General features: G+C 42.0%; 1 protein-coding gene across 2 annotated transcripts in view; it reads right to left on the bottom strand.

Moving 5' to 3' along the window:
* Window positions 1–16,674: 16,674 nt before the first annotated feature.
* Window positions 16,675–24,375, bottom strand: part of LOC124615850 (cytochrome P450 6k1-like) — a 46,973-nt gene continuing 39,272 nt past the window's right edge. For both annotated transcript variants that reach the window (XM_047144006.1, XM_047144005.1), the window contains exon 8: window positions 16,675–17,183. In XM_047144006.1, coding sequence (XP_046999962.1) covers window positions 17,011–17,183 — 173 coding nt within the window. In that variant the 3' untranslated portion in view covers window positions 16,675–17,010. The remainder of the gene's footprint in view (window positions 17,184–24,375) is intronic.

Here is a 24,375-nt window from a genome sequence, read left to right as displayed (position 1 = left end):
CATTCTCTAAGTAGCCACACATAAATTCTAATCTGTGTTCTAACGACCAGTTGGGAGGAAAACAATGAGAGAATTGATGGAGCCATGCTTGTGGATGAATGTCGTTGCCAGAATTCTTAAATGTTTTGAATTTACGTGTAGTAATGAACAGCTTATAGTCAAAATCATCATGTCGGCGAGTAGCATATCGGTCATTGTTACGTCGTGTCGGCGGTTCCATATCGAAATTCGGTGCACATTGCCAGTTTCTTTCATAACTTACGAAATGCCCTGTGTTATTATTTTGCGTCTTTTCCGTATTTCTAAGTCCCTCTTCCCATGTTGGAGCGCGAGTGTCCTCTGAAATACGTAATTCTTGTATTACCTGTGTCAGCTGATCTTGTACTTCCCGGATTTCTCTTTGGTGTTGTGTATTAATTTGATTCTGATTTTGTTTGAATTTTCTTATTTGTTCATACTCTTCTGTGTCAGTGAAGGCTACGGGTCTTGTGTCATTCAGATCATCATCTACCTTTGTAGATAAGTTAGTGACCTGATCCGAAAGTTCGGCTACTTTCTCCGATAGTGTACTTATTTCTTCAGTGTGTTTTTCTGAACCAAGTTTCAGAGTATCTACTGTGTCCTTAAAGTTTTCCTGAGTTTTTGCAAGTTGCGTAATCGAATCGGTAGATGCAACTGAGTCAAATTTAGCTTGCAAGGTCTCATGATTTTGATGAACAATAATTTGCAGTTCTTTTATGGCTGCTTCGTGATTCTGTAATGCATTTTCATGCCGCGAAAAAATAGGTTGAAAATGCTCACAAATTTGTGTTTTTACGTCATTACAGACTTTTTGACATTTCGATTCAATGTTATGTAACTCAGTAGTTAAATCTTCACGTGTTTGTTCAAGTGTTTGTTCCAATGAGTCTAACTTTTTAAGATTTTGTTCCACTGTGTCTAACTTTTTGAGATTTTGTTCCACTGTGTCTAACTGTTGCTGTGTTTGTCTCTGATTTTGTTCCATTTGTTGCATTAATTGCAATAATAATGTATTAGTGTCTGGAATCTGTTTCTCTACGCTTTTCGGCAGTGCATTTGCACCGACAACATTCACATTTTGACAAGCAGAAAATGTGTCTTGACTTATTTGAGAAAACGGTGATGACCCAAAACCTGAATCTACAGTATTTGCGAAATTGTGTCCTGTCATTTCGGATTCCTGAGGCGAGCTGTTGCCGACCGATCGATCGATAATGCGTCCCTCTTCACTAATTGTTTCACTGTCCACGCCATTGTTTGCCGCCTGCTCCATTTCCCTATGAACAGTTACCAAATTACTACTTTGAACATCAGTTAATTCATTACTCGGTGGCGCTAACACACTGCTTTCATTTTCACTGTCATTTCTCAGTTTACTTTGGAGCCTAGTATTACGTTTTTCACACGCCATTATTGTCACAGTATTTCACACGACAACACAGAAAAACACAATTTGAAGATCAAAAATAAGAGAACACATTAACATAGCACTGAAAATAATATCTAGTTAATTGCAAGCGCAGCTGCGAAATACTTGGTGCAAATCTACATGCATGCCACAACTGTTTTACTGTACAACAATGAAAAACTACAACTACAAAGGAAATTCTCTCTATGATTACGCGCTACCAATAAACAAAATCTACACTAATTACACAAACTACAACAAAAATCAGAAGATTCCAGTGAGGTATCCTAGGCTAAGGGTCGCCATATGAAACGTCCCCTTTGAACAATTCTACATAACTGTGCTTAACCTGACACACAATATTTTGTTAGCGCAACGCAATCTGACTTTCAAAATTCCCTACAAAAGAATGGCCCTGACTAACATTAAACTATACCTTTCACAAATCACTTACCTCACAAAAATCTTCGCTGCTCAAGCTACTGCAATACAGCGAGCGCCACTACTGCCAGCTAAATAAAAGATTCAAACTATGGAAGGCACTAACTACTGATAGGGATAGTTAGCAAATGAAAGATATTAATAGAGAACAAACAATGTATTTACCTTAATATCATCACAAGCCATAATATATATATCAGTTCATGACAAATTACAAAACTCCGCCATCTCTCTCCCCACATCCACCACTGCTGGCGGCTCACCTCCAATTGCCGCTGCCCAACACTACAATGGCAGACAACAATGCAAACTAGCGACAGACTGCACACAGCACAGCCAGTGATTTTCATATTGAGCGCTACGTAACGTTGCCAATAAGAAAACATAAACAGCCTACTTACATAGAGAAAACATAAACAGCCTACTTACATAGAGAAAACATAAACAGCCTACTTACAAAGGTAGGAGACGAGGTACTGGCGGAATTAAAGCTGTGAGGACGGGGTGTGAGTCGTGCTTGGGTATCTCAGTCGGTAGAGCACTTGCCCGCGAAAGGCAAAGGTCCCTAGTTCGAGTCTCGGTCCGGCACACAGTTTTAATCTGCCAGGAAGTTTCATATCAGCGCACACTCCGCTGTAGAGTGAAAATTTCATTCTAGAAACAACCCCCAGGCTGTGGCTAAGCCATGTCTCCGCAATACTCCTTCTTTCAGGAGTGCTCGTTCTGCAAGGTTCGCAGGAGAGCTTCTGTAAAGTTTGGAAGGTAGGAGACGAGGTACTGGCCAATGTCATAATGTGTCAGCGACCTGACCCACATGCGACATACTGCCCCGATCCCTGCTTCTGCCTCTGTGTCTGTGGGACGTGACGTTGCCCACGGCAATACGAATGACTTTTAATAAAGTTTTCTAATTTCTGTGCCTTAACAAATTTAATTTTCGCTTTTTAGTCTGACTGAAGACACAAAATCAGACTCAATTTTGTGGAAGGGAACTTTTATGTGTAAATAACATTGGATATTGCAGAAGATACTTCCGTTACATCATTGGCAAAATCCCAGATTCTTTTACAAACTCAAAGACGTATAAAAATTCTTGGATGTATGTTCCGTCTATGCAACCAATTGAAGGCAGTTTGTTGCCATACGCGTTCTTCATTTGTTTCGGAAGCAACATCAGTGGTCTGTAATACATGTTCCCTTTTTACATACAATAAACGTATTATGTGGTAGATATAATATGCTGCTATATTACATTTAGTTGTGTCTTTCTCTTGTTTTTTTAGGTTAAAATCAACTTCGCCGCGCGGGATTAGCCCAGCGGTCTTAGGCGCCGCTGTCATGGACTGTGCGGCTGGTCCCGGCGGAGGTTCGAGTCCTCCCTCAGCCATGGGTGTGTGTGTTTGTCCTTAGGATAATTTAGGTTAAATAGTGTGTTTGCTTAGGGACTAATGACCTTAGTAGTTAAGTCCCATAAGATATCACACACAAAATCAACTTTTGTAGCACAAAGTTCGTAAGGAACTAATCGTTCAGCGCTGTTAACGTATGTGTATGGTCCTGGAGATGTATTCGTTATCTTCCATAGTCCAGCTGGCCGATTTTTGGCGCTCTTTCACCCACACTTGTCACATTGCATATATCGCTCGCACTTTCATTTTGTGATCAACATATACATGTTTTCGCTGTGCAGTGTTGCCAACTGTGTTGTGTGTTTGTCTTTCTATTGTTTTCCCAAATAAATGAAGCGAAACGCGTATGGCAACAAACAAACTACCTTCAATTGGTTGCATAGATGGTACACACCTCCAAGAATTTAAAGCAACTAAACGAAAGACGAAAAACAAAAATGAGGTATAAAATATATGAATATAGCAGAACGCAAAACCCAACTTCTTTCAACTCTGTAATTAACGTCTCTAACGACTGCACCACGGCAAACACACACAGCATTCATCAACTGTGTCTATCGTCTTAGGATCTCCTGAAAACTTTTACCACACGTCCTATTGACGTCACTTCACATTAAGCTTCAGTGACACTAGCTTCTCGCACGGAAGTTACATCTCGTGATATTTGCTGCCATAAAAATGGCTCTGAGCACTATGGGACTTAACATCTATGGTCATCAGTCCCCTAGAACTTAGAATTACTTAAACCTAACTAACCTAAGGACATCACACAACACCCAGTCATCACGAGGCAGAGAAAATCCCTAACCCCGCCGCGAATCGAACCCGGGAACCCAGTTGCAGGAAGCGAGAACGCTACCACACGACGACAAGCTGCGGACTTTGCTGCCGTATTGCTCCCTCTTGTTATGTGTGTGACACAAGATGTGCTAAGTGCTTCTAGAAGTTTTGAGTGGAATTATACCACACTGCAGTGCTTTCACGTTTACTTTTCGAGATCAAAAGGGAGGGAAGCCTTATAAGATTCCTGCTAAAGGGAAAGACTCACACATTTGATTGAAAATTCAAGAAAAGGTATTGTGTAACAAACTGATTATCGTTTTGTTTCATAGTTTCTTGAAGAGTGCTTTTCTCATTCATTCTCATGTGTTTAGTGTGTCGCTAAAGAAAACAAATGTGAAAGAAGAAAAGCACAAAAAATGACCAAATACAATCGGAATAGCACAGTAGATTTTTTTTTAGATTCTTGGTAATTAATGCCCGTTTCTTTGCTACACTAAGCAATTTCAGACTCAACAACTAGTTACAACACATACATCAAACAATGTTCTCAGTCTCACATGGAACCTAATGATAATTAAACATTATGATTTTCAGGTTGGTACACCTTTTCTGAACGGTACATATTTTCAGATATGTAAACCGTAATGGTCAGTTCTGGTAAGCAGCACTGATCTTTTGCAGCATAATTATTGTCTGTACTCTTCTGTTAACACTTTCATTGCCGTGCGGTTAAAGGCGCTGCAGTCTGGAACCGCAAGACCGCTACGGTCGCAGGTTCGAATCCTGCCTCGGGCATGGATGTTTGTGATGTCCTTAGGTTAGTTAGGTTTAACTAGTTCTAAGTTCTAGGGGACTAATGATCTCAGCAGTTGAGTCCCATAGTGCTCAGAGCCATTTGAACCATTTGAACACTTTCATTGCTGCTCTTTTATTTAGTGTACGGATAGCAACAATTTTTGCGGTAAGTTCAGAACCTAAATAAAGTCATTTATGCATGAGATATGTCTCAGTTACACTGTAGTCATGGTATGTGTGTATGTACCGTTGGTTAACAAGCCAGGATATTGTGAATGATTCATGTTTCCTTGACACATCAGCACGGATGAGAATGCTCCATCACATGGCCATTATCCCTAAGGCATTTTTGTTTTGCGTAGTACTTCAATAAAAATTCATCGACAACTCTACTACAATACTGCTGCCTGCACAATATATAATATGTCAGTCTGTCTATGTAATAAGTGAGAGATTATCAAAGCAGAGTACGAATAGACCTTGCAAAGAAAAAAAAAAAAAAAAAAACAAAATACAGATAAATCAGATTTCTTAAATAATCTTTGCTGCCAGAGGAGCGTGTTTTGCATACCGGTAAATGGTTTGTGTTGAATAGTTTTTTAACATTTAGTTAACAAAAACTCCTCCCGTACTGAGCTGTCTCCCGCAGATTTGATTTTTCTTAGTAAAAACTATGTTTTCCGTTCTGGTGTTGGTTTAGCTTTCTGCTGAGAATTCGAGACGATCATCTTGAAACTATTTGTGGCAACACTAATTATTTGAGTAGCTTCCACAACAGAAACTGAAGAATCTATCTTTGTCGCTTTTAATAGATGACAGCAGCACGAAAACTGGGGATATTGTTCGACACATTTTGCTTACATTCAAGACTTTCAGTTTGAAGCTAGTAGTGTACTGTAACAAACTGTGAAGTAGATGAGCTCGCATCTTTAATACACTGAGTTGACAGAAGTCAAGGAATACCTCATAATATCGTGTCGGACCTTCTTTCACCCGGCGCAGTGCATCAGCTCAACGTGGCGTGGATTCAACAAGTCACTGGCTGTGCCCTGCAGAAATATTGAGCAATGCTGCCTCTACTGCCATCCATAATTGCAAGTGTTGCCGGTGCAGGATTTTGTGCGCGAACTGACAACTCGATTATGTCCCATAAATGTTCCATGGGATTCATGTCGGGCCATCTGGATGTCCAGAATGTCCTTCAAACCAATCGCAGCCGGCCAGAATGGCCGAGCGGTTATAGGCGCTGCAGTCTGGAACCGAACGACCGCTACGGTCGCAGGTTCGAATCCTGCCTCGGGCATGGATGTGTGTGATGTCCTTAGGTTAGTTAGGTTTAAGTATTTCTAAGTTCTAGGGGACTGATGACCTCAGATGTTAAGTCCCATAGTGCTCAGAGCCATTTGAACCATTTTGAACCAATCTCAAACGACTGTGGCACGCTGACATAGCGCATGGCCCTCCACAGAAATTTCATCGTTTTTGGGAACATGAAGTCCATGAGTAGCTGCAAAGGTCTCCGAGTAGAACATACATTTCCAGTCAATGATCAGTTGAGTTCGATTGGAGAACCAAGCCCCTTCCATGTAAACACATCTCACACCATTATGAAGCCACCACCAACTTTCACAGTGCCTTGTTGACAAGTTGGGTCCATGGCTTCGTGAGGTCAGCCCCACACTCGAACCCCCTGCTATCAGTTATTACCACCTGAAATCGTTACTCCTCTGACCAGGCCAGGCTCTGGTTCAAATGGCTCTGAGCACTATGGGACTCAACTGCTGAGGTCATTAGTCCCCTAGAACTTAGAACTAGTTAAACCTAACTAACCTAAGGACATCACAAACATCCATGCCCGAGGCAGGATTCGAACCTGCGACCGTAGCGGCCTCGCGGTTCCAGACTGCAGCGCCTTTAACCGCACGGCCACTTACCAGGCCAGGGTCCTACCTATATGCTCAAGAGCCCAGGACAGACGCTGAAGATGATGTCGAGCTGTTAGCAGAGGTATTAGCTTCGGTCGTCAGCTGCCGAAGCCGATTAACGCCAAATTTCGGTACACTGTCGTAACAGACATTTTCTTCGTACGTCCCACATCGATTTCTGCTGTTATTTCATGCAGTGTTGCTTGTCTGTTTTAGCACTGACAACTCTACGCAAACACCGCACTCTCGATCGTGAAGTGGAGGTCGTCGGCCACTGCGATGTCCTTGGTGAGCGGTAGTGCCTGAAATTTGGTGTTCTCGGCACACTCTTGACACTGTGGATCTCGGAATTCCATAGCGATTTACGAAATGGAATATCACCTGCGTCTAGCTCCAATTCCCATTCCGAATTCAAAGTCTCTTAACCTCCATCGTGCAGCCATAATCACGGCGGTCACCTTGTCACACGAATTACCTGAGAACAAATGACAGCTTCGCCAATTCATTGCCCTCTTGTGCCTTGCGTACGCGATTATACGGACGTCAAATACATGCATATGGCTATCCCATGACTTTTGTCACCTCAGTGTAGAGACGGGTAAGTGTACCATAATGGTCAATGTATGACCAGCAGCACCATGAACCCAATATGTTTGTCACCAGGAAAGTCGGAGTGCTTTCCCTGCACAGACTTTACAATTAGCTAGTGAGCCTACACAGCCTTATAGGAATGATATTCGCGAGAGCGAGATTCCCAACAACAAGTTGAATGTTCTGCTTTAGTTTCACTTGTCAGATCGACCTCTTGTTATAACCAATTGGCGACTGGATTTCACGTTGTAGCCCGACCTAATTGTTCCCTGCGCATTCTAGAAAAAACATGGAGGCCGCCTGAGGATTGACCCCTCTCTTTAAATACAGACTCTCTGCGATTAGAGCTGTTCGACTGGCAACCGACGACTGCACTTCAAAACACTGTCCATCTGCTTACGTTTTTGCTGGGTACCACAACAAACACACGAAAGAATAATCCATACTGCGAGAAGAATGTGACAGAACTCTGACAGATTTGAGTCGAAACAAGGCCCCGGAAATAGACGATACTCCATCAGAACTACTGACAGCTTTGGGAGAGTCAGCCGTGAAAAAACTCTTCATCTGGTGTGCAAGATGTATGAGACGTACGAAATACCTTCAGACTTTTAGAAGTATGTAATAATTCCAGCAGGTGCCGGCAGATGTGAAAATTACCGATTATCAGTTTAATAACTCATGGTTGCAAAATACTAATATAAAGTCGTTGCAGAAGAATGGATAAACTGGTAGAAGCCAAACTTGGGAAAGATCAGTTTGGATTCCGGAGATACGTAGGAAAACGCAGGGTATTAGCACAGTCTAACATAACAGTCGCGACACTTCGCCTCGATTTTGTAGCCTACAGTGACAGCAGCGCCCCAAGCGGCCGGTAGGTTAAACTATGAGTTCGGCGCGATCGTGAAAGCGAATAGTGATTGTTTATTTCGATTTATACAATGGTTTTTACCATCGAGAGCGTTTATAGCGCAATAAATTGCAGCAACAACAGGAAGAAGAGACCACAGCTGTCTTTTTTAGGTTTCCTGAGGATCCTGAGATGTTACTAAATTGTATCGTCAGGATTCAGCTGCAAACTATATGTGTATAAATGATGAATGTTTCGTTTTAGGAGCAGAAAATGGCTAGTTAATAGCAGACGAGAAGACCTTATGAAGAAAGACCCAGTTTACCTGTGTAATAATATTAGGTTTTGTTTGCTACATTTCGATCAAAACTAGTTCATGAACGCAGAAAATAAAAAACTCGTGTGGAATGCAGCACCCACACTGTCTGACATTCCAAATAAGCCACCTCAACTGACGAAGAGGAAACTGCCACAAAGATTCGACAGGTTTTATTGCGATTTCAAAAGCAATGAAGACAAATTTGGAAGCTTGGTTATTTGTAGTGAAAATGTTTGTTTACTTTAAGGGATTGTGAAAATCAGATGGCTTCAGTTTTTGATGAACATTCTCACAAGAAAAACTGTGGTGAATTATATGTGGACTTGTTGATGGCTATCCCAAGTTTTCCTCCTGGATGTTGTGAAGAAACTAAGTTGCTGTTGATCAAGATATTTGTTAAACTGAGACTCGTTTACCGGCTCAAATATTGGAATCAAGACTTAGTTTCTAACAACAAGAAAGCAAATAAGAAACTGAAGAAGTTTGCTCATTTGGGTACTGATTTCTTTGGTATGTGTTTTATTCACTTCTGTTGTTAGTCACTTAATTTTCGTTGCTTCTTTCGTGTGATGACATTATTCTGTTAGCACCTTGTTCGCTGACAGATTGTTTGAAAATTATTCAAATATTTGGTTTTTCATTAAATGTAATGTAATCAGCTCATTATAATGTTTTCAGCATATTTCTCCCACTATTTGGCAGTTGCTTGTCCCACTTAGAATAATATAAAGATGAAGCTCGTACTTGTGGCAACAGGCGACAATGACAAACACAGTAGGCCTACAGAACGATAAAAGAGCTGTCCATATCTTTTGCATGTAGAGGTGCATGTCTGTGCTTCTTACATGTGAATCTGTGTGTTTATATTCTTTTGATATCAACGTGGTAAGCTGCAATTCTGTCCAATGTCACAAGTGTTTCTTCACGAATGTGTTGTAGCTTGCCACTCTATTCATGGTTTTTGTCCATACTTGCACTTATTTTAGAATCATTTTTAGAAACATATATGCCTTCTGATACTACACAAACCCTTGGAGGCAAGAAAATAACTCAAATAATTCGGAAATTACGTAGGAAATGGGTGCAAACAAACATTGTGCTTACGACGCGTCTGACGTTCACCTTACCTGCCGCTTGGAGCGCTAGTGTCGCTCCATCTGTCAAACGGCAACAACTTTTACAGCAGTGAGTGTCGCGACTGTTATGTTAGACTGTGGTATTAGTGAGTGTACGGTTTATATTAGAAGACAGGTTAAGGAAACGAAAACCTAGTATTTGTAGAGAAAGCTTTTGGCAATGTTGACAGGAATACTCTCTTTCAAATTCTGAAGGTGGCAGGGGTCAAATACAGGCAGCGAGAGGTTGTTTGCAATTTGTACGGAAACCAGACGGCAGTTGTAAGAGTCGAGGGGCATGAAAGGGAAACGGTGGTTGGGAAGGGAGCTAGACAGCGTTGTACCCTATCCCCAATGTTATTCAATCTGTATATTGAGCAAGCAGTAAAGGAAACGAAAGCAAAATCCATGGAGAAGAAATAACAGCTTTGAGGCTTGCCGACGACATTTTAATTCTATCAGAGGAAGCAAAGGATCTGGAAAAGCAGTTGAACGGAATGCACAGTGTCTTGAAAGGAGGATATAAGACGAACATCAACAAAAGCAAAACGAGGATGATAGCCGAAGTAGAGAGAAAATAAAATGTAGGTGACAATGGCAAGGAGAGAATTTCTGAAGAAGAGAAATTTGTTAATATCGAATATGGATTTAAGACTAGAAATATTTTCTGAAGATATTCGTCTGGAGTGTAGCACTATATGAAAGTGAAAAACGGACGATAAACGGTTTAGTGAAGATGAGAATAGATTAGATGGGTAGATCACATAATTTATGAGGAGATACTGAGTAGAATTGGGGAGAAAGGATATTTGTGGCAGAATCTGACCAGAAAGAGGGATCTGTAGGTAGCATACATTGTGATACAGCAAGGCATCACCAATTTCGTGCTGGAGGGAAGTGTGAGTGGAATAAATGGTAGAGGGAGACTAAGAGATGAATACAGTAAGCAAAGTCAGAGGGATGTTCAGAGAGGAAGAGGGTCGCACAGGATAGAGTAGAATTGAGAGCTGAATCAAACCAGACTTCGGACTAAAGACAACAACAACAACAACATCTACATCTACATCTACGTGATTACTCTGCTATTCACAATAAAGTGCCAGGCAGAGGGTTCAATGAACCACCTTCATGCTGTCTCTCTACCGTTCCACTCTCGAACGGCATGCCGGAAAACGAGCACTTACATTTTTCTGCGGGAGCCCTGATTTCTCTTATTTTATCGTGATGATCATTTCTACCTATGTAGGTGGGTGCCAACAGAATGTCTTCGCAATCGGAGGAGAAAACTGGTGATTGAAATTTCATGAGAAGATCCCGTCGCAACGAAAAACGCCTTTGTTTTAATGATTTCCACTCTAATTCACGTATCATGTCTGTGACACTATCTCCCCTATTTCACGATAATACAAAACGAGCTGCCATTCCTTGTACTTTTTCGATGTCATCCGTCAGTCACACCTGATGCAGATCCCACACAGCACAGCAGTACTCCAGAATAGGGCGGACAAGCGTAGTGTAAGCAGTCTCTTTGGTAGACCTGTTGCACTTTCTACGCATTCTGCCAATGAATCGCTGTGTTTGGTCTGTTCTACCCACAATGTTATGTATGTGATCGTTCCAATTTAGGTTATTTGTAATTGTAATCCCTAAGTATTTAGTTGAATTTACAGCCCTCAGATTTGTGTGACTTATCGCGTTATCGAAATTTAGCTGATTTCTTTTAGTACTCATGTGGATGACTTCGCACTTTTTTTTATTCAGGGTCAATTGCCACTTTTGGCACCACACAGATACCTAATCTAAATCTTTTTACAATTCGTTTTGATCATCTGATGACTTTACAAGACGGCAAATGACAGCATCATCTGCAAACAATCTAAGACGGCTACTCAGATTGTCTCCTACGTCGTTAATATAGATCAGGAAGAATATAGGGCTTATAACACTTCCTTGGGGAACGCCGGGTATTACTTCTGTTTTACTCGATGACTTTCCGTCTACTACTAGGAACTGTGACCTTTCTGACAGGAAATCACGAATCCAGTCGCACAACTGTGGCGATACTCAGTAGGCACGAAGTCTAGTTATGTTTCACAAGAATGATATTTTCTGAATCCGTGCTGACTATACGTCAATAAATCGTTTTCTTCGAGGTACTTCATAATGCTCGAATACATTATATGTTTTAAAACCCTACTGCAAATCGACTTTAGTGATATAGGCCTGTAATTCAGCGGATTACTCCTACTTCCCTTTTTGGGTATTGGTGTGACTTGAGCAATTTTCCAGTCTTTAGGTACATATCTTTCTGTGAGCGGGTCGTTGTATATAATTGCTAAATATCGAGCTATTTTATCAGCATACTCTGAGAGGAACCTGACTGGTATACAATCTGAACCGGAGGCTTTGCCTTTATTAAGTGATTTAAGCTGCTTTGTTACACCGAGGATATCTACTTCTATGTTTCTCATCTTGGCAGTTGTTCTTGATTGGAATTCAGGAATATTTACTTCGTCTTCTTTGGTGAAGGAATTTCGGAAAACCGTGTTCAATAACTCTAATTTAGTGGCACTGTAATCAGTGACCTCACCGTTGGTATCGCGCAGTGAAGGTATTGATTGTGTCTGGCCACTGGTGTGCTTTATGTATGACCAGAATCTCTTTGGGTTTTCTGCCAAATTTCGAGACAGAATTTCGTTGTGGAAATTATTAAAAGGATCTCGCATTGAAGTACGCGCCATATTTCAAACTTCTGTAAAACTTTGCCAATCTTGCAACAGCTGTTGCGTTACCTGTTTGGTTCACTTGGTGAAAGCTCATGAATGCGATATGTAGTGTTCGGTTGTTGAATTTGTGCTACGGTGCTTTCAACTGATCATGTGTTCCGACAGATTTAGTGCAGGAAGCATTTGCTGAAAAATTCTCGGGAACATCTGTGCTTCTTCGTAATGCCGTTCGCCGACTTCCCAAGAAAGACAAACTCAGTGTTAGCTGCTCAACAGCCTGGAAGGCACTTAAAGTAAACGAATAGAATCTGTTAGATATTTCTAATTCTATGCAGCAAGCCCTGCAACAGCATTGCCAAAGTTTGCACTGGTAACAGCTGTTAGGCAAACATCGTTGTTGTTCCCGCATAAAGCGACAGCAGTGCATGATTTAAAGGATGTGGACCACGAAGAAGTTAACCCGTTAATGCAAATGGTTTACATCTTTCACTGAGAGGAATGCCATCAATATTCTTCAGGCCACCTTCTATGTGGATGACGCATGGTCGTGCTAATACACAAAACACACGATGATGGCCAACTGAGAATCCTCGTGCTGTGATTTAAACATCACTGCATGGCCAGCAAACTGGAGTGAGGGCAGCGTTATCCAGACTGCGCATTACTGGATCTTTACTTTTTCAAGAAACCGTGGGCAGGTAGCATTATTGTTTAATGATCCATGATTTTATTGTCGGCTAAAGAAAGATGAAATAAATTACTAATGATTTCAACAAGATAGCTCTATGCGCACACAGCTAACAACATTATGCGTCTTACGGAAGAGTTTGCTGGGGAACGTGTCAGCTGTAAAAGACTGTGGCCTCTCGCTCGCCGGACCTTTCTACTCCAGGTTTTTTCCTTTTGGAAGCAACAGAAATCTGTAATGTATCGCAATAGTCCACGCGCGCTTCGTGACGCAAAAACTGAAGTAACAGCGTACGGAAGGTCAGATCTGGTGAAAGTGTTATCCACAAAAATTCTGCGCGTTCAGACATAGCTGCTCGTGGGCGTCAATATCTTGTAACTACGCAGAAACTTTCCGAACATCCTGTACTTTCAGAAGAGCTTTGGTGATGATCTTTTTTTAGGTACGTTAGAAGATTATTACAATACAAGTAGGATAATTTATGTGAGACGGATAAGTATCCGACGCTAAAAAAATTCGCGGTTACGTTTAATTTGTTGTTGTTACACTGAGTACCAACACTTGACGATGTGAGCATGTTGTGTTATGATATCCTAGGAATCACAACAACACTATAACACTTTGTGCGTTAGAAATATAAAGTGTATTACTAGTTCATCCTGTACAAAAGTCCTTACTATTAGAAACATACATCGTTGAATGGAAAGCTAAATTTATGCTTTTATAAGAAGCCAGTGAACCCGGCATTGCTTTGCAACTGCCAAATGTGTATGGAAACTGGATTTGGACATAATCTCCCTCCTCTCTCTATCCATCCCTACTTCCCCTACTCTTTGTCCATCTCCTCTTCCTCCTTCTCTCTTTGTTCATCATCTCCTATGTCTCTGTCCATCTCCTCCATCCCCTACCTCTCACTGTCTCTTTCTCCAACCTCCCTCTGTCCCTTTCCCCCTCTCTATATCTATTTCTTCCCTCCCCCCTCCCCCCCTCGCCGCTCTACCGCTCTACTCGTCTCTTCTTCTTCTGTGGTACAAATGGTTCAAATGGCTCAAAGCACTATGGAACTTAACCTCTGAGGTCGTCAGTCACCTAGGACTTCTTAAACCTAACTAATCTAAGGATATGACACACATCCATGCCCGAGGCAGGATTCGAACCTGCGACCGTAGCAGCAGTGCGGTTCCGGACTGAAGTGCCTAGAACCTCTCGGCCACAAGGCCGGATTCTTCTTCTCTGTCTGTAACTGTCCGCCTGCTTAGCTGAGTGGTAACTTGCTTGCCTACCGTCCAGCGGGCCGGATTCTATTCCCGGCCGGGTTGGAGATTTTCCCCGCTCGTGGACTAGGTGTTCTGTTGTCCTCATCATGGTCACCACAGGCACGCAAGTCGCCCAATGTGGCGTCGACTGAAGTAAGACTTGCACTCAGCAGCCGAACTTCCCCGGATACGGCGTCCCGGCCAACAAAGCCTCACGATCATTTCATTTTGTCTGTAAATTTGAGCTTTGTTCATTGTTATTGCCAACGAATCTTTGATTGGGAATTGAAATCGATTAAAATGAATGTGGAAATCATATACGGGGTCGGATAGTTTTCTACTGATGCTGTATCTGTGAGGATATTAGCTTCAGTGACATTATTTCATATAGCTTAAATTTGCGAACGGGTAGGGTTACCAAGCTTCTGACAATTCATAAGCCAATAAGCCACAAATACACATTTTCCCTTTTCTATTAAAACCAACCGCAAGGGAGAAAACAAAACAGCAGATGTTTGTGTATACAGTTTTTGTTTAAAATTTAAATTATCTATGGAAGATTCAGGTTGCCTAATGTTTAAAAGCTCTCCAAAAAAAACGGCACATTATTATTTAAAAAAATATGTGGCCTATGTCCATCTGAATAATTCTTAGAATATCGTGCAAAAATTTCAAATAAAACGATCAAGAACTTTTCGAGATTTTTGGCAACAACGTTAAACAATGATCTGTCGTTATGTAATAGTGTATCGAAAGGTGCCTATACCCATCCGCACGTTTATTATACTATAGTGCATGTATTTGAAGTCGGTGAAGAACATTTCAAGGTTTGTGTTAAAAAAACATTCGCCTTTACGCAGTATACATGTATTTACACTGAGGTGGCGGAAGCCATGGCATACCTCCTAATATTGCATCGGACCTCCTTTTGCTTGTGGTGTGGACTCAATAAGTGCTTGGCTGTCCCCTGCAGAAATAATGAGCCATACTGTCTCTATTGCTGCACATAACTACAAAAGTGTTGCCGGTGCAGGAAGTTGTGCACGAACTGACCTCTCGATTATGTCCCATAAATGTTCGATAGGGGTTCATGTCGGGCGACCTGGGTGACCAGATCATTGGCTCGAATTGTCCAAAACGTTCTTCAAACCAATTGCGAACAACACTGTGGCCCGGTGGCATGGGGCATTGTCATCTATAGAAATTCCGTCGTTGTTTGGGAACATGAAGCCCATGAATAGCTGCAAAAGGTCTTCAAGTCAATAATCGGTTCAGTTGGACCAGAGGACCCAGTGCATTCCATGTGAACAAAGCGCGCATCGTTATGGAGCCACCACCATCTTGCACACAGCGATGTTGACAGTTTTGTGTTCGTGGCTTCGCGGGGTCTGCGCCACACTCGTTTCCTGCCATCATCTCTTACCAACTGTAACCGGGACTCATGTCACCGGGCCACGGTTTTTCGGTTGTCTAGGGTCCAACCGCTATGGTCACGCGCCCAAGAGAGGCCGTGTGATGTTAACAAAGGCACTCGCGTCAGTCGTCTGCAAATTTCGCCGCACTGTCCTAACGGATACATTCGTCGTACGTCACACATTGATTTTTACGATTATTTCACGCAGTGTTGCCTGTCTGTTAACACTGACAACTGTACGCAAATGCCGCTGCTCTCCGTTTTGAACTGCAGGCCGTCGGCCAGTTTGTTGGCCGTAGTGAGAGGTAGTGCTTAAACTTTGGTACTCTTGGCACATTCTTGGCATTGTGGATCTCGGAATAATGACTTCCCTAACGATTCCCGAAATGGAATGTCCCATGCGTCTAGCTCCTACTACGCGATCAAAGTCTGTTGATTTCCGACGTGCAGCCATAATCTCTTCGCCTGAATCACCTGAGTACAAATAACAGCTCCGCCAATCAACTGCCCTGTTACATCTTCTGTACATTATATTAGGGAATTACATACAAATTAGAAGTAAATTGGTCAAGTACGCTTCGAGATTTTTGGTAGCAACTATAACAACGACGTGTCCTTGAAAAAAAAAAAAAATGGTTCAAATGGCTCTGAGCACCATGAGACTTAACTTCTGAGGTCATCAGTCCCCTAGAACTTAGAACTGCATAAACCTAACTAACCTAAGGACATCACACACATCCATGCCCGAGGCAAGATTCGAACCTGCGACAATAGCGGTCGCACGGCTCCAGACTGTAGCGCCTAGAACCGCTCAGCACTCCGGCCGGCACTTGTCCTCGAACAGTAGTATGACAGCAAAATTTACGTCTGAAGGAATATACATACTTAAACGTATTGTCTTAGACAATACAGTATAAAAATAACAGTCAGGATTGTTTTATTGTATTTAAGTTTGCATCACAGCTTGTGTTCTCTGTTCATCGTACGGATTACGAAGCAGAAGGCCGTTCAATTTGTACACACGTTATATTATCAACAGCATACTTATTTCTAGTGTCATACAGGAACAACAGGCTACGAAAGTCATGGTAAATGGGTCCTGCTCATTGAGTTCGGGCGTCAGAGAAATTATTACCAGCAAGTTATTAATACAGACTACATGAAAATAAGCACTCAACCAGGTAATTTTTTTTTTTTTCACAGAATGTGCGAGTATGATAAACTAAAAGCATTGTCTTTTATAAGGTATCCAATGACTGATGAGAAGCACTACACTTTGTTTCTCTTCTTGAGTCTCAGTTGGATACCGCTTTTTGGTTTCAGGATGACTGATCTGGGTTCGAAGAACAAATGCCGAACTGTCTTCTCACAAGGCACTACGCTGAAGTTTGCGAGTACGTTCGTAAGGCCGACTTTGGTCTGGAGCAGTCCAAACCGCATACCTGAAACAGAAATCAGTAGAACAAAAGAGTGTACTTCTTACTCAAACTTAAAATAATAATATGGTAATGTAGAAAAATGACTCCTGGCGATTTATTTCTCAAGAATTAAAGTTTTTTTCCAGAAATGGGCAGTCATCACAATTTCCTGAAAGATTAACATCATATGTCGGATTGGGTCTTGGATTCAGATTTTTACCATAGGCGGGCAATGCCGTTACTCACTTTTTTTGCATTTTGTTCATTATTGTTCGTCGTATTTGATCATAGCGGACGTCACATGACATCCGTTGAAGCTCGTTATTGATCTTATCACTATGTTTTTTTTTATTTTTTTATTACAGAGACCAGCCGGCTCTCTGACCGAACAAGCTGAGCTCCCACTGAGCTGTCCAGGATAGTAGGAGTGTTGCGAGTTGTAGGTGGACAGCTCACTCGCTAAAAGTACTGCCCGGCAAGATTCTAGGTACGAGTACCGATCTCATGCATTGTTGTAATCTGACAGAAAGTTTCAAAACGTGGCACGTTCCGCTGCGGAGTGGAAGATTCACTCTGGAGCTGTCATTGTTTCTGGAGGTATGTTGTCCATTTTATGTCAGATAGTACTGATTGAAAACACCTTGAACAGTTGATGACCAGCTTTGGATTATTTGCTATACTGAAATTCAGCAGGAGAAACAAAAAAAATAAAAAATAAATAGTGCAGCAGTCATTGACAGTTTGCTTTTGGACCCACTAAAGTGCAATGAATTATCTGAAAAACATATCGTTAAATGTTAACAATAAAAAAAGAAATGACCAGTTGGGTACACACAGCAGAAATATAAACAATGACTTAATAATTGTGTTCAGGGTGAACCAGGGCATATTTCATGATAAAATTAGATGTGTTATAGTACCAGCCATCCAGAAAACAGGAGATAATCAAACCACCTCCAACCATAGACTTATTTCACCCTTTCCCGTATTTTCAAAAGAGTCTGAGGAAGTGGTCTATGGTAGACTATTAATGCACTTAAGAGTGCGTTTGATTCAGTACCACACCTAAGCATATAGTCAAAATTACGATCATATGGTGTATCAGGCGAAATCCGTGACTGGATTGAGGACTTTTTGCTATGGACAACGCAGCACGTTATCTCGGTTGGAGAGTCATCTTCAGGTGTAGATGTAACTTCGGGCGGGCCCCAGGGAAGCGTGTAGGGAACCTTGCTGTTCATGTTGTATATTAATGATCCTGCTAACAATGTTAATAGTAACATCAGGCTCTTTGCAGATGATGCAGTTATCTATATTAAAGTGGTATCTGAAAGAATCTGCATAAATACTCAATCACATCTTGATAAGATTTCAAACTTGTGCAGAGACTGGCTATGTGCTCTCAATATTCAGAAATGTAAAATTGTGCACTTAACAAAATTTAAAAAAAAGTAGTATCCTATGACTATAATACCAATCAGTCGCTGTTGGAATCAGCCAACTCATACAAATACCTGGATGTAGCACTTTGTAGGGATATGAAATGGAATGATCGCATAGGTTCTGTCGCGGGTAAAGCAAGCGGTAGATATCGCTTTATTGTCAGAACACTGGAGAAGTGCAGTCAATCTGCAAAGGAGATTGTTCTCAAATCACTCTTGCGACTCATCGTAGAATATTGCTCAAGTGTGTGCGACCCATGCCAAATATGACTAATAGGGGATACTGAACGCATACACAGAAGGCCAGCACCAATGGTCACAGGTTCGTTTGATCTGTGGGAGAGCGTCACAGAGATACTGGAGGAACTAAGCTGGCAGACTCTGGAAGACAAACGTAAACTATTCCGAGAAAGTCTATTAACAAAGTTTTCCCTGAGTATCGCTCATATATGGAGACCGTCAGGATAAGATTAGAATAGTTACTGCACTCAAACAGAAACCCTAATAACTGATACAGTGGGACGTACCCTTTGTCATGCTAGCTATATGTCAATGTAATCAGTTAAATGTTGTTGTCGTGTTCTTCAGGCCAGAGACTGGTTTGATGAAGCTCTCCATGCTACTCTATCCTGTGCAAGGTTTTTCATCTCCCAGTAGCTACTGCAACTTACATCCTTCTGAATCTGCTTAGTGTATTCATTTCTTGGTCTCCCTCTACGATTTTTACCCTCCACGATCCCCTCTAGTACTAAATTGGTCATCCCTTGATGCCTCAGAACACGTCCTACCAACAGATCCCTTCTTCTAGTCAAGTTGTGCCACAAATTTCTCTTCTCCCCAATTCTATTCATTACGTCCTCATTAGTTATATGATCTACCCATTTAATCTTCAGCATTCTTCTGTAGCACCACATTTCGAAAGCTTCTATTCTCTTCTTGTCCAAACTCTTTATCGTCCATGTTTCACTTCCATACATGGCTACACTCCATACAAATACTTTCAGAAACGACTTCCTGACACTTAAATGTATACTCGATATTAACAAATTTCTCTTCTTCAGAAACGCTTTCCTTGCCATTGCCAGTCTACATTTTATATCCTCTCTACTTCGACCATCATCAGTTATTTTGCTACCCAAGTAACAAAACTCATTTACTACTTTAAGTGTCTCATTACCTAATCTAATTCCCTCAGCATCACCCGATTTAATTCGACTACATTCCATTATCCTCGTTTTGCTTTTGTTGATGTTCATCTTACATATTCCTTTCAAGACGCTGTCCATTCCGTTCAACTGCTCTTCCAAGTCCTTTGCTGTCTCTGACAGAATTGCAATGTCATCGGCGAACCTCAAAGTTTTTATTTCTTCTCCATGGATTTTAATTCCTACTCCGAATTTTTCTTTTCTTTCCTTTACTGCTTGCTCAATGTAAAGATTGAATAACACCGGGGATAAGCTACAACCCTGTCTCACTCCCTTCCCAACCACTGCTTCCCTTTCATGCCCCTCTACTCTTATAACTGCCATCTGGTTCCTGCACAAATTGTAAATAGCCTTCCGTTCCCTGTATTTTACCCCTGCCACCTTCAGTATATGAAAGAGAGTATTCCAATCAACATTATCAAAAGCTTTCTCTAAGTCTACAAGTGCTAGAAACGTAGGTTTGCCTTTCATTAATCTTTCTTCTAAGATAAGTCGTAGGGTCAGTATTGCCTCACGTGTTCCAACATTTCTACGGAATCCAAACTGATCTTCCCCAAGGTCGCCTTCTACCAGTTTTTCCATTCGTCTGTAAAGAATTCGCGTTAGTATTTTGCAGCTGTGACTTATGAAACTGATATTTCGGTAATTTTCACATCTGTCAACACCTGCTTTCTTTGGGATTCGAATTACTACATTCTTCTTGAAGTCTGCAGGTATTTCGCCTTTCTCATACATCTTGCTCATCAGATGATAGAGTTTTGTCAGGGCTGGCTTTCCCAAGGCTGTCAGTAGCTCTAATGGAATGTTGTTTACTCCCGGGGCCTTGTTTCGACTTAGGTTTTTCAGTGCTCTGTCAAATTCTTCACGCAATACCGTATCTCCCATTTGATCTTCATCTACATCCTCTTCCATTTCAATATTGCCCTCAAGTACATCGCCGTTATATAGATCCTCTATATACTCCTTCCACCTTTCTGCTTTCCCTTTTTTGCTTATAAATGGGTTTCCATCTGAGCTCTTGATATTCATACAAGTGGTTCTCTGTTCTCCAAAGGTCTCTTTAATTTTCCTGTAGGCAGTATCTATCTTACCCCTAGTGAGATATGCCTCTCCATCCTTACATTTGTCCGCTAGCCATCCCTGCTTAGCCATTTTGCGCTTCCTGTCGATCTCATTTTTGAGACGTTTGTATTACGTTTTGCTTGCTTCATTTACTGCATTTGTATATTTTCTCCTTTCATTAATTAAATTCAATACACCTTCTGCTAGCCAACGGTTTCTACTAGCCCTCGTATTTTTACCTACTTGATTCTCTGCTGCCTTCACTATTTCATCCCTCAAAGGTACCCATTCTTCGTCCACTGTTTTTCTTTCCCCCATTCTTGTCAATTGCTCCCTAATGCTCTTCCTGAAACTCTCTACAACCTCTGGTTCTTTAAGTTTATCCAGGTCCCATCTACTTAAATTGCCATCTTTTTGCAGTTTCTTCAGTTTTAATCTACAGTTCATAACCAATAGATTGTGGTCAGAGTCCAAATCTGCCCCTGGAAATGTCTTACAATATAAAACCGGGTTCCTAAATCTCTATCTTACCATTATGTAATCTATCTGAAATCTTCCAGTATCTCCAGGCCTCTTTCATGTACACAACCTTCTTTCATGATTCTTGAACGAAGTGTTAGCTACGATTAAGTTATTAAGTTGAGTTATTAAGTTAAATGTTAAGCTAAAACTCGGAGATAATAGTTGTTTAGTGTAACTGACGAAGTATTCGGAACTTTGAAGTAGCAGCTTTCTGTCCAGTTTGTTTGACAGATATTTGATGGTGTAAGTATGAATAGCATTAAGCAATATAGTGATCGTTTATTTTTAACATAACGTACTGATGAAGCTTTTGTTGAGGTGTCTGTCTGTTTCTATTGAATATCTGAGGTTCCTCATTCTTAATTATGGGCTCTTGAGAACAGGATGTATGTATGTATGAGTGAATGAGTGAATAAATAAAAAAATGATAAAAAAAATAAGAAAGCACAGACTCACTTGTGTCTACGTACTAAACACAGTATCAATCATCGTGCAATATCTTTCTCGGTATATTGTATAATTGATCAAAAGTGGTGAAGTACACGGTCCAGTCACATACGTTTGACCACCTGTCAAAAGTCAGAATGACCGCTTTTTGCAGCGTGGACCACAGCGTGGCGTGGAGGAAGAGAGTGAGTGGGGTTCTGGAAGGTGCCGGCAGGGGTGCCGAGTCATGCGGAGTCACGCCGAGTCCTGTGGCCAGTTAGCTAGGTTTCTCGGCTAAGGACCCAGGGCGCGAACAGCCCGATCGATAAGGTCCCAGTGACTGTCGATTGAGTTTAAATCCGGGGAGTTTGGTGGCCAGGAGAGTACGCCAAACACATACTGGTGCTGTTCGAAACAAACATGTACACTAAGCTATATGGCCTGTTGCTTTATCCTGCTGGTAGATACCACCGTGCCAAGGAGAAAAAACTATATGTATGGGTGAACGTGGTTCCCAAGGATAGATGCACATTTGTCTTCATCCACTGTGCCTTCGAGAATGGGGAGATCACCCAAGGAGTGCTGCCTAAACATTCTCCGGACAACAATGCTCTCTCCTCCCGCCTGGTTCCTTCCTACGGTCCAACGGCGATCTGTCAAATGGAGCACAAAACGTGACTCATCTGAGAAGGCCATCTGTCGCCACTCAGTGGATGTCCACATGCGGTATGGGCGTGAAAATTCCAGGTCTCTTCGCCGATGAGCAGCAGTCGGCATTGGTACACGAACCAAGCTCCTGCTGCAGAGGTCCGTATGCAGCAACGTCCCCTGAATGCTCTCTGGGGAAACCCTGTTGGTCGACCCTCGGTTTATGTGGCCGGTGTGTTGCTCAGCAGTTGCACGACTGTTTGTCCATACACATGTCTGCAAGCCGTCGCTCACTCCTGTTCATGTACGGCTTGTTGTGCACTGAAGTTGCCTCGTCGTCGGTTTTAGATAGCGCCGTTTAACCAGTCGTGGTGCACTTTAATCACGGCGGAACTTGGACAGTTTGGAAACTTAGCTGTTTCGGAAATACATCCACCCTTGGCCCGAAAGCCAATGATCACGCTCTTTTGGACGTTAGATAAATCGTTCCGTTGCCGCATTACGAGGACGACTGCACTGTTTTCCACGTCCCACCGTCACGCTTTATATACCCTCCGCTGCTAGTGCTGCCACCTGCAGTCTAGGAGTGGTCATTAAATGCTGACGGAGGTTCGAGTCCTCCCTCGGGCATGGGTGTGTGTATTTGTCCTTAGGATAATTTAGGTTAAGTAGTGTGCAAGCTAAGGGACTGATGACCTTAGCAGTTAAGTCCCATAAGATTTCACACACAAACACAAATGCTGACGTCGGACATAGGCAGTGGTCACATTAATATGACTGGACCGTGTGGGTTTGGAAACAGCGGAAGATAAGATTTACATATGCAGTTATAGTTATCAGTCGAAGGTAATCCACTACAGAAGTACTGTATTTAGTTCCTACATTTTCGAAACGTGTCTACGTGAATGTTTGTGTGATTGTGTTGAACGTCGACTCAAAGCAATAGCATGCACCTTGTAAGTCAGTACGTTACAAGAGGTAGTTGAAGCTAGCTCAGACACGCTATTCTGGGTCTGTAAAAATAGCCACAGGTCAGGGAGATGCAATAGGGTAGTAAGACCCGTGGACTTACAAGTGTATGCAGGAAAAAAAAAAACAGCAAATGACAGCGAGCAACATGACGTAGATGGATATATAACACGAGTTGCCGAACGAGGGTGTAGAAAGACTATCGCACTTCGATTTCCCAGTGCAGACATCCATTACTTCATCACCACACTCACTAAAACTTCTGTGATCAGCAAGATGTATCTGACCCTCATAAAGGTACTCCCATGTACTGTTTCCTGGGATATTTGCTCATCTACATTTCAAGTGAACACGACAGGCAACGAAAAGCCGAGAGTACACTGAAGTGACAAGTCATGGGATAGCGTTATGCACAGACACAGATGTCGGTAGATCCGCATACACAAGCTGCGAATGATCAGTCGTTCGTGCAGCTGTCATTTGTAATCAGATGATCCACGCGAAGAGGTTTTCTACGTGATCGTGACCACACGACGGGAATTAAAAGACTTTGAATGCGGAGTAGTAGTTGGAGCTAGATGCATGCGGCATTACATTTCGTAAATCGTTAGGCATTTCACTATTATGAGAGCCACAATGTCAAGAGCGTACCGAGAATACGAAATTTCAGGCATTACCTTTCGCCACGGACAATTTAGTGGTCAACGACCTTCACTTAACGACCCATAACAGCGGCGTTTGCATTAAGTTCTCAACAACACTGTGTGAAATAACCGCAGAAATCAGTGTGGGATGGTTGGACCTCAGACGATGGGAGAACCGTGGGCTGATCAGATGAGTACCGATTTCAGCTGCAAGAGTTGATGACGTGGTTTGTGTGTGGTGCAAATCCCACGAAGCCGTGGACCCAAGTTGCCAACAAGGCACAATGAAGGGTGATGG

The sequence above is a fragment of the Schistocerca americana genome, chromosome 5, assembly GCF_021461395.2.
Source record: "Schistocerca americana isolate TAMUIC-IGC-003095 chromosome 5, iqSchAmer2.1, whole genome shotgun sequence".
Classification (NCBI taxonomy): domain Eukaryota; kingdom Metazoa; phylum Arthropoda; class Insecta; order Orthoptera; family Acrididae; genus Schistocerca; species Schistocerca americana.
Note: the sequence above shows the minus strand (reverse complement) of the source record. Positions and strands in the feature narration are given on the sequence as shown.